Here is a 12,252-nt window from a genome sequence, read left to right as displayed (position 1 = left end):
TAGCAAAAGTATCCGAAAAGTACAATATGGTAAGTTTCAAAAGACGTGACGTGACATCATGTGTTTCAGTTTTCTCACGAGTCTCGGAGTCGCAGCATAAATTCCACGTGTCAATCAATCTTACCTTCTCCCGAAGCAATAATTGAACTAACCTATCACATCATTCTATAAGTACGTTTACTTATCACTGATAAGTCGGTGAAACAACTGCAAAAAACGCATCGAGAGAAACCAAGTCACACACTTCACTCTTTCTCTCTCTATATATATCTTTCTGTTCTTGTCTTTAAATTTTTATTTTGTTATCTTTTTATTTTTTTTTCTTTCTCTTCAAACTGTTCTATACTTTCTGTTTCAACAAGCTTCGACTATGGAACCCAAAACCAAACCCTAGAAACCGTTTCTGCGTTGTAGAGAATTATACGTGTAAACGACACCGTTTTGCTCGCTCTTTCTATAGCAGAGAACAAAGCGGGACGATTATCATTCTCGCTCTTTCGCTCGATTCTTTACCCTAATTCATAAATCTTCGTAGCTTCCATTTTGATCGTAACTGTTTGGGACGAAACGATGTCGTATTTGAGTAGGGAATTGGTGTTTTTGATTCTTCAATTTCTTGATGAAGAGAAATTTAAAGAAACAGTTCACAAGTAAAACTTTTCTTTCAATTCACCCTTAATTTGCATTGTAGTTGATTACTGATTATTGATTTTTCTAGTTTTGTTTGTGTGTGTGTGGTGAACTGATAATTGTGTTGAATTGGGAATGTGGTTGTTGTGTATTTGATTTTTAGGTTGGAGGAAGAATCTGGTTATCACTTCAATATGAAGTACTGTGAAGAGAAAGTACTGGCTGGAGAGTGGGATGAGATTGAGAAGTATCTTTCTGGGTTTATAAAAATTGATGATAATAAAAACTCAATGAAAACATTCTTTGAGATTAGGAAGCAGAAGTATCTTGAAGCCCTTGACAGGTTGTTTTTATGATTATTTTAACCATTAAGAGTTTATGAATCTGTTGCTGAATTTTCTTGTTTGTGCTTAGGAATGACAAAATGAAGGCTGTTGATATACTGGTGAAGGATTTAAAAGTTTTTTCACAATTTAATGAAGATTTATTCAAAGAACTTACTCATCTTTTAACCCTGGACAACTTCAGGTACTTGGTTTAGTTTTTGCTGAATGAGTTGTGAAATTTAAGAAGCGTGTTTTACTGTTTTTTAAGACATGGGCTTATGATTGAGTACAGGGAAAATGAACAGTTGTCAAAGTACGGTAATACCAAAGCGGCTCGAAACATTATGTTCTTAGAGATTAAGAAACTGATAGAGTCGAATCCCGTCTTTAGAGATAAGCTGGTATTCCCTTCGATGAAGTCCTCACGGTTACGAACACTGATTAACCACAGGTAAGGTTGCTGGTTATGTTCAACTTTTAGTTTTGATGGGATGAAATATACAATGATTATGCTTCACTTACTGTTTAACTCTTGACAAGACAAGACACCTAATGTCACCCACCAATGACATGATTTACTTTTATAGCTTTGTTAATCATGCTTTCTCGGTTAACTTTCACTAACATTCTCTATTCAGTTTGAATTGGCAACACCAGACGTGCAAGAACCCAAAGCCAAATCCAGAGGTCAAAACTCTATTCACTGACCACAGCTGTTCAGCATCAAATGGAGCTCGGGCATCTACTCCTGTCAATCTTCCTGCCGCAGCTGTTGCAAGGCCTTCGTCTTTTGTTCCGCTTGGAGTACATGGTGGAGTAAGGCCTTTTCTTCAGTTTTCTAAAAATTCTGTTCTGAATTTCTGTCACTGTTAGTTATCTTAACAGTTTATTTTTTTGCAAAGTCTTAGTTATCTAACAGTTAATTTGGGCAATTTGTTTTGTTACTCATCTATGTACAGCCATTTCAACCAAACCCGGCAGCTCCTAATGTTAATGCTTTAGCGGGATGGATGATGAACCCAAATCCTTCTTCATCAATTCAACCACATGCACTTGTTGCTTCGTCAATGCCTGGTCTCCCACATCAAGGTAGAGTAGTTTTGTTGTCGTGCATTCTAGTCCTGTTACTTGAGAAAAATCAATCATAATAAGGAAAGCTTCGAGTAGTTTATGAGACGGATATATGCATGTATTCCTACATTTAGGTTCTAATGGAAATGTTTCATTTTTTAGGCGTTGTAGGGTGCACATATGTTGGGGTATGCTTAGGCAGATAAATTTTCAGTTATATCCGTAACATATATATGTTCATTAGACATTATCTAATTCTCAAGAGTTGTAAATCATCAATAATGCAGAAAGATAGTGTGCATATAGTCTCACCTTCAGCTTTTTACCTATTAATTTTATGTAGTCATATTATTGTCTGTGTTCTCTGCATTTTCCAGCTTCACTTATTATTCAATTTTTTGCAGTCTCTATGTTTAGGAATATGAGAGCGCCTTCCAATAATCTTGGAATGATGGAATATGATCACGAGCAACTATTGAAACGTATGCGGTCGTCTATGGACGAGGTACTGATACAATGTTGTTTGCAAGCTTTCTTTTCCATATAATTGGCTTGCCAATGCTATTGCTATAATGACAACTACTTATTATCTGCGCAGGTTACTTATCCACCTCCATCCCAACAACAAACCTCTTCTTTGTCACTTGACGAGCTTCCAAGATCTGTGGCTTGTACCTTATATCAAGGATCAACAGTGAAAAGCATGGATTTCCACCCTTCCCTTCATTCCTTACTTGCCGGTAGGTTGAAATAGACTGATATATTCTTGTACTATTAAGAAGTTTAGCTGTTACATATTGATTTTGGAATATTATTTTTGGAACAGTTGGTTGCATAAATGGAGACATGTCACTCTGGGAAGCAGGGCTGAGAGAGAGGCTGTTATCAAAACCTTTCAAAATAAAGGATATTGCTGCATGTTCTGTGTTTTTTCAGGTTTATAACATTATTCAACTAATTGATTGTATAAAATGTTTGTTGGTGAGACAGAAAGTAGGAAACAGCTAAATGTTTTAACATTTAGATGATTGATTAATTGGTGAAGGGAGCGGGAAGGGAGAAAAAGAGATTTTTTGAGGAATAATTTAAAAATGGATATTTTTCCAAAGAATACTTACATGAAATAGTTTGTTTGTATGCAGTGGTGCAGCCTTGCCTTTTGCAAAGGGAAGAGAGAAAGAGAGATTTGTAGAGTAATAATTTAAATAGGGATATTTTTCCAAAGAATACTTGGTACATAAAATAGTATGTTTCTCTGTAGTGGTGCCTTGCCTTTTGCAGTACCGACCTTTAGACAATTGACATAAGGGAATACAATTGAATATTGTGAAGTAAGGGTTATTTGCAGGATGCTATTTTTTTGGGGTACTAAATCAATGTAGAAGTAAGTGACAAAATTAGCTTATGTAAGTCATGTAACTGGAACTCTTGTGTAGGCTGCAATTGTGAAGGATTCATCTATATCTATCACCCGTGTATTATGGAGTCTCGATGGAAAGCTTCTTGGTATGTATTGTAGGAAAGCTTGAATTTAGTTTGCTGCATTATACTGGTTTATAATATGTTTCCCCTTCTTTTTCAGGGGTTGCTTTCACAAAACATTTGATTCAACTGTATGCTTATCAAGGATCTAATGATCTAAGGCAGACTTTGGAGGCATGCTCGAATCATTCTCTAATATGAAGTTTTTATAATCAGTACATTATGTTTTTTGCTTTAGTTTTGGTGACATTGGATGATGTCTTGACCTCATTACAGATTGAAGCTCATGTCGGTGCTGTTAATGACTTGGCATTTTCTTATCCGAACAAACAAACTTGCATTGTAACTTGTGGGGATGATAAGTTAGTTAAGGTGACAGATTTTCTCTTCCCTATCTATAACATCTTTTAGCCAGATGAATGTATCAATAATTACTAAGTTTGAGAACTGTGACAGGTATGGGATTTGAATGGAAGAAAGATTTTAAATTATGAAGGTCATGAAGCACCAGTTTATTCTGTTTGTCCCCACCAGAAGGAAAATATCCAGGTAAAAATCTGCACCCACAAAGATTTGCTTTTTATTATTGCTATGGCTATATTTAGGCTCTTCCCTTGACTGCTGACAAGAGTTGAACTTTTTTGTTCTCTTCAAGCTAATCTTTGTTATATTATCATTATGACATTCAATCTAAGTGTGTTAAACCATAAGGAATTTTTATTTACAGAAGAAAGTAATATAATAATAATCTTTAAGATTGCATTTGGTCATTCCACTGCAGGATGATGCAAATTAATTTTCTAGCGCCAACATTTTTTCTGATGATTTTCTCCTCGTGTCGTCAATTATGTAAAGATGATTAGATATGGGCCCGTTTTGTTTCATTTATTTTTAAAGCTATAACAAACGGGCCCATAAGGAATAATCAAATCATGTTATTGCTTCCATATATCAATGAGTAATTAATGGAAAAATATGACATACCTATGCAGTTTATATTTTCTACTTCTCTGGATGGGAAAATCAAAGCCTGGCTGTATGATAACGATGGCTCCAGGGTTGACTATGATGCTCCAGGACAGGGGTGCACTACAATGCTCTATAGTGCTGATGGAAGTAGGTAAGAAAGGGATTAGAATATAAAAAAATTTCTTACTTGATAGTTTTGTTCTTTTCTTTATTCTTTCATTTTTCTCACTCATATATATGATTTGTAACTGCTTTTTCTTATTTTAGATTGTTTTCATGTGGGACAAGTAAGGAAGGTGATTCTATCCTAGTTGAATGGAATGAAAGTGAAGGTGCAGTGAAGAGAACATATTCTGGGTTTAGAAAAAAATCTAACGGTGTTGTGCAGTTTGACACAGCAAAGAACCGCTTCTTGGCTACTGGTGAAGATAGCCAAATTAAGTTTTGGGAAATGGACAGTATCTATGTTTTGACAAGTATAGATGCTGAGGGTGGTCTTCCTGTGAGTATTGCTTGTACTTTTCATATTTTAGTGTCTTTTGAAGTGAATTGTTTGACATGGTTGAGGTCCTGCATCAGAGTCTCCCTCGTCTAAGGTTCAACAAGGAAGGAAATCTACTTGCTGTATCTACAGCAGATGGTGGTGTTAAAGTCCTTGCTAATACTGATGGCACGAGGTACTTAAGATCCATTGACGCCCGGTCTTACGAAGCACCCAAACCACTAGTGGAGACAAAGGTTTTTTACCTAACCAAATATCATTTAATGGCTTTAATGACATCCAGAAATTGATTTTTTTAATATCATTTAAGGTTGCAAATATCAACCAGCACATCAATAAAACAGAACGTGTTGACAGAAGCTCTCCTGCGGCACCACTGCCTATCATCGTAAGCAGTTAACAATTAAAATGGATATTGGTGCTTATTTTTTTTTTTAGATTTTTAACTTTTTTGGTGATCAAACATGGTAGAATTAATCTACAATTCACAAACTGCATCGTTTTTCTTTGTTGAGTAAAGTTTGCTATTCATAGTTTTCTTTTGCAGTTCAAGTCTGTTTGACAATTATGTATGCAACTGACTTACTCATTTTGTCATTCGCTCCAGAATGGAGTTGATTCTATGGCCAGAATCATAGAGAAGCAAAGAAGTTTGGATGACGTAGCTGATAAATCTAAAACTGATCTGACAGAAATAGTTGACCCTGTTCATTGTCGTGTAGTTACTCTGCCCGATACTACTGACCCTACTAACAAGGTATTCCTTACCCCTTTCTTTTGTTGAAAAAGGTGTTTACGAGGTGTATTCCTATTATATAGCAACAATTTCTTAGGCGAAAAATTTCATACATGTCTAGGTTGTTTGTCTTCATTACACCAATTCTGGGTGTGACATTGTTGCTCTTGGTGCTAATGGGACTCAGAAGCTGTGGAAATGGAACCGTAATGAGCAGAATCAGAGTGGAAAGGTGAGTGTATTTAATTTTTGAAAATCTGATTGTATGCTGAGGCCTACAAATACAGAAACATCTTCCTATTGCTTTATTATTGCATGCATATCTTGATATCCATTTAATTTCTCATACAGTTTCCGTGTTTGCAACACATGTACTCTTTTAAATATTTCTGTTTTCTTTTTCTGTGGGTTTTATAAAGGCCACGGCTAGTATTGTTCCCCAAAACTGGAAACCACCTAGTGGTGCTCTCATGACTAATGATGTCCCAGACAACTCTGAAGAACGAATTCCTTGCATGGCAATCTCAAAGAATGATTCTTATGTCATGTCTGCTTGTGGAGGAAAAATTTCATTGTTCAACTTGATGACTTTTAGGGTAACTTGACAATTAAATGCTACTATAGTGTATGACATCCTCCTTAGATTCTATTCATCTGTTTCTCAATACTTTCAACAAATTATTGCCGAATTTCAGGTGATGGCAACTTTTATGTCACCTCCCCCGTCTCCAACCATTCTCGTGTTTCATCCTGAAGACAATAATATCATTGCAATTGGAATGGAAGATGCAACCATTCATTTTTACAATGTTAGAGTGGATGAGGTAATTAGTTAAGCAGCACTTGAATTTGTAATTGTTTCAAGAATCATTTTGTGACGTGGCCCTCTTTGCTCTTAGGTCACATATAAATTGAAGGGTCACCAGAAGCGTATTACTGGTTTAGCTTTTTCAACTCACCTAAACATCTTGGTTTCATCTTCTGCTGATGCTCAGGTATGCTCGATTATGAGTTCCATGACAAACTTGGTGTCTTGTGATTTTGTCAACTTTTAACTGTTATTGGAGTTTTACCTTAATTTATCTATTGCACTATTTCATACTTCCTCACTGCAACCACTTTTAAATTTTCATAGCTTTGCTTTTGGCGTATTGATTCGTGGGATAATAAGAAAACACTATCCCTTCAATTGCCTGCTGGAAGAGCACCCGTGGGAGATACTCGAGTATATTTCCATTCTGATCAAGTGCACTTACTGGTATGCCATGAATCACAGCTAGCACTATATGATGCTTCAAAAATGGAATTGACTCGGCTGGTAAGTTTACCTCTCTCCAAAGTATTAATACCAACTAATAACAGAAAGAGTGAATCCATCATCACATTTTTATATACTTGCAAACTCTATTATGAGTGACTTTCTAAAAAGCTAGGTGTAGTCTCATTTTAGTGGTGGTATCCATGTAGATGGAGTGTGTCACTAATATTTCTCTAATATAAAACCTCTAAATACAAGTCTTTTTTATTTTCTATTCCTGGCGAACAAGTTAGTTACTTTTGTTTGTTTGTTTGGATTCTAGTGGGTCCCACAAGATGGATCGTCTATTTCCATATCCTCTGCAACATATTCCTGCAACAGCCAACTAATTTATGCTGTCTTCACTGATGGAAATATTGGAGTATTTGATGCTGACAGCCTGAGACCAAGATGGCGTATAACTCCATCTGCATACCTACACCAACCATCGTCAGATAGGTGATTATAATGTTTCATTCCGTGTTTTACTTTACCTAACATGTGACAAGCATCCTCATAAAAGATGATTATTTCATTAGCGCTGCTTCAAGTTTTGCCTTAAAAGTTTACATCAGCCTACTGAGATTTCAGACACAATTTCTTAACCTTCTGTTTGGTTTGTTTTGTGCAGCCAAAACATATACCCGACTGTGATTACAGCACACCCACAGGAGCCAAATCAATTTGCCGTTGGATTGTCAGATGGGTCTGTTAAAGTCGTAGAGCCAAATGGGAGATGGGGAGTTTCAGCATCGGTTGATAATAGGTTAACCTCACCGTCAATTCCTACCAACTCAACTTCTGAGCAGCAACAAAGATGATTCATATACATCAATTTTATATCACATTTCTGTAAAATAATAGTCAACTGTTTTGTTTTGACCAATGTTTCTTAAATTGTGTTTATAAAGTCTCCACAAACCGTTAGGTTAAGATATACCTTTTCCGATAATGAAGCTAATTCATTAATGCTTCACAATTCATATATTCACCATTTCTTTGGAATTGTGTCTCTTTAAACTTAGTCATGAATTATTACTCTCTCTCCCAAAATAAAAAAGATTTTAAGAATGATTGACATAGATTAAGAAAAATAGCAAACAATTGTAACGCGTGTTTGTTTGATGGATTTTTATCTCTTTTATATTTTCATGAGAATAAAAAATAATAATCGATTATAACTATTCACTCTTATATTATTTTAATATTTTTGTAAATTTTTAAAATTTTAAAATTATGAATAAAATAAAATATTATAAGAGTCTAAATAACTTGTCAATAACATTATTAGGAATAACATTCTCAAAATTATAAATTTAATCATACAAGCACATCCTTTAGCACATTCTTGAGACACTTATTTTGAAACAGTGCTAGTTATATCATTAGTTCCATGATCCACACATTTCGGATTGAAGTATGGAGAAAGCTACAAGATGATTACACATTGGTCTCTCAAATTGGTGGAGTAATGAACGGGAAAGCAAGTCTATTTGAAGCTCAAACAAAATTGACAATATATTTGTCTTGAAAATTGATGGCAGGTAAAAACATTAATGTATTTTTGTTCACATGTAGTATGCGACAGTGGTAGAATATTTCCCTCTCAATAATAAATGTTGGATTATATGTGAGACTGTGACATGAGCACAATCACATATTTGGAGTGCATGTGGTCCTATGAGTAAGGTACAGTATAAATCTTTTTCCTTAATGTGAGTAATGCTAATCAAGTAGCTGGCATAGCTACCTGAAGAATAAATAACCATATTCCTTTTGTAAAGCCATTTTTTGTCCACGTTAGTGTGTTGAGGCAGCAGTTGTAATCATCAATTTACCCAACTATACCATTACCTTTTCTTTTACGAACTTATTGAGTGTGTTGATGCAGCAGTTACAGCAGTTGGAATTATCAATTTAGCCAACCATAAGATTACCTTTTTGTTCAAGGTGAAGGCTTTTCTTCACAAAAATTTGCAGATTCCAGATTAATTTTTGAGAAAAAAGATTTCTATTTAATTCTCCTTTAAACCGATTTTTTGGGGAATCATATCTAGTAGGGACGTTAGTGGTCACTGAATTCAAGGTAAACCTTTTCTTATTGCCATTTTCCAAAAAAATTGTAACATTCTATGGAGTTACGCCATTTGTGTGCTACCATTCTTGAATAAAATACAAGTTTTTCCTGTTAATCATTGCTAATTGTGTTTTTCTATGTCCTTCTTTGTTATGCAAAGTGTCATTTATTTGTTAATAATGAAATTTTGAAACTTGAAAATTTTGAAATTTAGTAAAAGGAACAAAATTACTTTGATATATGTGAAAATCAAAGAAAAATCATTTGTTTTCCCGAAAGTCTCAAGGTTGCATAAATATTCCTGGATTACCAACAAAAATTTTCATGGAACACAACTTATTAATCCTCGGGAAGGATGGACCTTTGGTTATTTATAACTGTCAATCATAATAGATTCTCCTCTGGATACGCCTGTTAATTGTACGGGTTTGAGTTATTGGTGTTGAGGAATCAGAATCTCTGTAAACAGTCCCTACAAACTCCCAGTCTGCCTATTGTCAGCGTTGCATATCATGATCATTCATATATCATGCATAAAAAAAATTCAAATCATACATAGCCGAAATGTACTTCGGGCTCATTTTGCATTGACCCAGGTCTTGATTGTTGATCCTATACCCTTTGACCTCTAATTCCAGTTTGTATTTGGTGCCCTTAAACCAACATCCGACTTTCGCAGTCATTTTCAAGTCCAATTGTTGTTGGCAAAATCTGTTAAAAGCTAGTTGTAATCCATTGCTTACGGTCAAAGTCCAATTGTTGTTGGCACCAATCTGTTAAAAGCTGGTTGTAATCCATTGCTTACAGTTAAAAATCCAATTGTTGTTGGCACGTACAGAGAGTTTAATTACCCTGTCTTTCCTGATGGTTCCGTGAAAGTCATGTATGACTTATCATCTTAAGGAATTCCCAGAAGCTTGGAGGTTTTTCGTGTTAGAAAACTCCAATGATGTTGGTTTTGTTTGATTTTCTTTATAAAGAATCATCATAGCCTTTTGCACGGATGATCTACTTATAAGAAGACTCCTGCTTATCTTTGTTTTGCATAAATTCCCTATCAGGAATCTCCAAAATCTTTGATCGGATGAAATTCTTATGAGAAATCTCCAGAACTATCAGATGCATTATAAAGTGTCAGATCATGTATGAACCTGTTTTGAAGAGTCTTTCTCTATGATTGTTTCAGCATTGTCAGGTCATATATGAACCTGTTGTTGAGCTTTATTCTAGTATTACCAGGTTCTTGATATTCCCCAGCATTGTCAGGTCATATATGAACCTTTTGTTGAGCTTTATTCCAGTATTACCAGGTTCTTGATATTCCCCAGCATTGTCAGGTCATATATGAACCTGTTGTTGAGCTTTATTCTAGTATTACCAGGTCATGTATGAACCTGTTTTGAAGAATCTTTCTCTATGATTGTTTCGGTGTTGTCAGGTCATGTATGAACCTGTTGTAGAAAATTTTCATATTCGGGTTTAGTAAGTCATATGTGAACTTACTACCGAAATCTCTTGTATTCTAAGTATCATTTATCAAATTTCACTTTGAGTACTCCCTGGTGTGTGTCTGACTCTCCAGCAGGATTGTTTTCCCCAGCAAGTTGTTTTTTTACCATTTGTCTGTCTCCCTGTGGACCATCAACATTCCCCACAGATTGGTCTGCCTAGTAGCATCTCCTGTTAAGGGTTCACCATATCCCTAGCAGATAAAAATTACAAAAAAGAGAATCTTGCATCAGCACATATCATATCATATCATGTCATAGGGATTCAGGATCAAAATCCGGGTCTTCTTAGTATTTAACTATCTCCCACTATGATCATATGAAGAGTGTCCTGCTTCATATTCTCTAGTTGAAGATACTTAAATATGGGCAACTGTCATACCCCGATTTTGGTCCTGAAAATTTTTCATTTTTCATTTGGCACTTGACCTAAAGTTCATTTGCATACATTCATGCCAATTTCATATGTACCATCCATTCATATCAAATGTTGCAAGTATCCTCATAGATTCAAAAGTTTGTGGTTGGGTCCTTGACCTTGTATTCATGTGTGTCAAGCCTAAACCTTAACTTATGTTGGTGGAGTGTGCTTTGATAATAATATTTCACTTGATCTTAAAACCCTAGTTTTTATGGGACACTTTGGTGTGAGTTTATTTATGGGACTTTTTTTGCTTGCTTTAGGGTGATCTTGGAAATCCTAATTCATGAATATTTGGACTAGTTGGTCGTTGAGGATTGATTCATCCCTTGGCCATGGTTTAGGGGCTTGATATGTGTTTCCTGATACTTTGATCTAATGCTTTGTTTCATCCAAGTTTATTCATGCTTTCATTTATAGGCATAGTCATTTGATTCATTGCTTGTGGTGCATTCATATTCATACTTTCATAATGCATCAACTATTTCTTATTGTGGATTTACTAGTTCATGATTTCATTTACATCTAAGATCCATAAACCATTTGTCCATATTTTAAATCCAATTTTCGTTCATTAACCATACCAAACCAAATTGTCCATCCAATTATCCATTACCACATTAAATACAAACAATGTCTAGTTATCCAAATCCATTTCATTAACCCCATATCTATTAACCTAAGTTCAGGATCCAATTTATCAATATCCAAATATCCAAAAATCCATTCAAACCAATTTCAAGCCATACCATACAACACTTCAATACATAACATTCACTTCATTCACAATCACTAAAATAAAATCATGAATACATAAAATGGAGTCACGAATGCACCAATACTAATTGTCGGCAAGAATCATTGTTGTATTCCACAGAACCATGTAAATTAGTAACAAATAGGTTATTCACAACGGGGATGATTCACATGAACAATAATTGATCCCTTCATGGACTAATTGATTTTTTGTTAAGCATATTCATGATATTTCCCTACACATAAATCTCTGTCCTGGCTCATATCAAGTGAAGGTTCAAATACAGTTCGACAAATAATTCTTCTAATACACATGCCATAAGAATCCTGCAGAATTTTGACTAGTCACCTCTCACTCGAAAATGCTTCAGACAGTAGGCCAAATCGCAAAGACAAGAGGCTGGCAAGGATAGCCTCTCAGCCCCAGGTTCTAAGCTCTAGCCACCATTTCTCGAAGCCAACAGCAAACACCTTCCA

General features: G+C 35.2%; 1 protein-coding gene across 1 annotated transcript; it reads left to right on the top strand.

Annotated features, from left to right (window-relative positions):
• Positions 1-266: 266 nt before the first annotated feature.
• Positions 267-8,018, top strand: LOC127073256 (topless-related protein 2). Its single transcript, XM_051014399.1, has 25 exons — positions 267-650; positions 794-973; positions 1,045-1,158; positions 1,249-1,407; positions 1,595-1,772; positions 1,916-2,045; positions 2,432-2,532; positions 2,626-2,767; positions 2,854-2,963; positions 3,464-3,533; positions 3,610-3,683; positions 3,786-3,881; positions 3,966-4,058; positions 4,502-4,629; positions 4,746-4,980; positions 5,058-5,216; positions 5,291-5,368; positions 5,588-5,737; positions 5,838-5,948; positions 6,136-6,312; positions 6,412-6,540; positions 6,616-6,711; positions 6,852-7,034; positions 7,297-7,472; positions 7,645-8,018. The coding sequence occupies exons 1-25, from the start codon at positions 571-573 to the stop codon at positions 7,832-7,834; spliced, it is 3,339 nt and encodes a 1,112-aa protein (XP_050870356.1). The 5' UTR covers positions 267-570; the 3' UTR covers positions 7,835-8,018.
• The last annotated feature ends 4,234 nt before the right edge of the window (positions 8,019-12,252 follow it).

The sequence above is a fragment of the Lathyrus oleraceus genome, chromosome 4 (genome assembly GCF_024323335.1).
Source record: "Lathyrus oleraceus cultivar Zhongwan6 chromosome 4, CAAS_Psat_ZW6_1.0, whole genome shotgun sequence".
NCBI lineage: Eukaryota > Viridiplantae > Streptophyta > Magnoliopsida > Fabales > Fabaceae > Lathyrus > Lathyrus oleraceus.
The sequence above is the reverse complement of the archived record's forward strand: the minus strand, read 5'-3'. Positions and strand labels throughout refer to the sequence as shown.

Excerpts from the sequence above, each read along its gene's own strand:
- LOC127073256 (XM_051014399.1), top strand. The coding sequence starts at position 571 with ATGTCGTATTTGAGTAGGGAATTGGTGTTTTTGATTCTTCAATTTCTT. Across the intron at positions 3,534-3,609 it reads TCTCGATGGAAAGCTTCTTG|GGGTTGCTTTCACAAAACAT; the intron begins GTATGTATTGTA and ends CTTCTTTTTCAG. Across the intron at positions 5,738-5,837 it reads CTACTGACCCTACTAACAAG|GTTGTTTGTCTTCATTACAC; the intron begins GTATTCCTTACC and ends ATACATGTCTAG.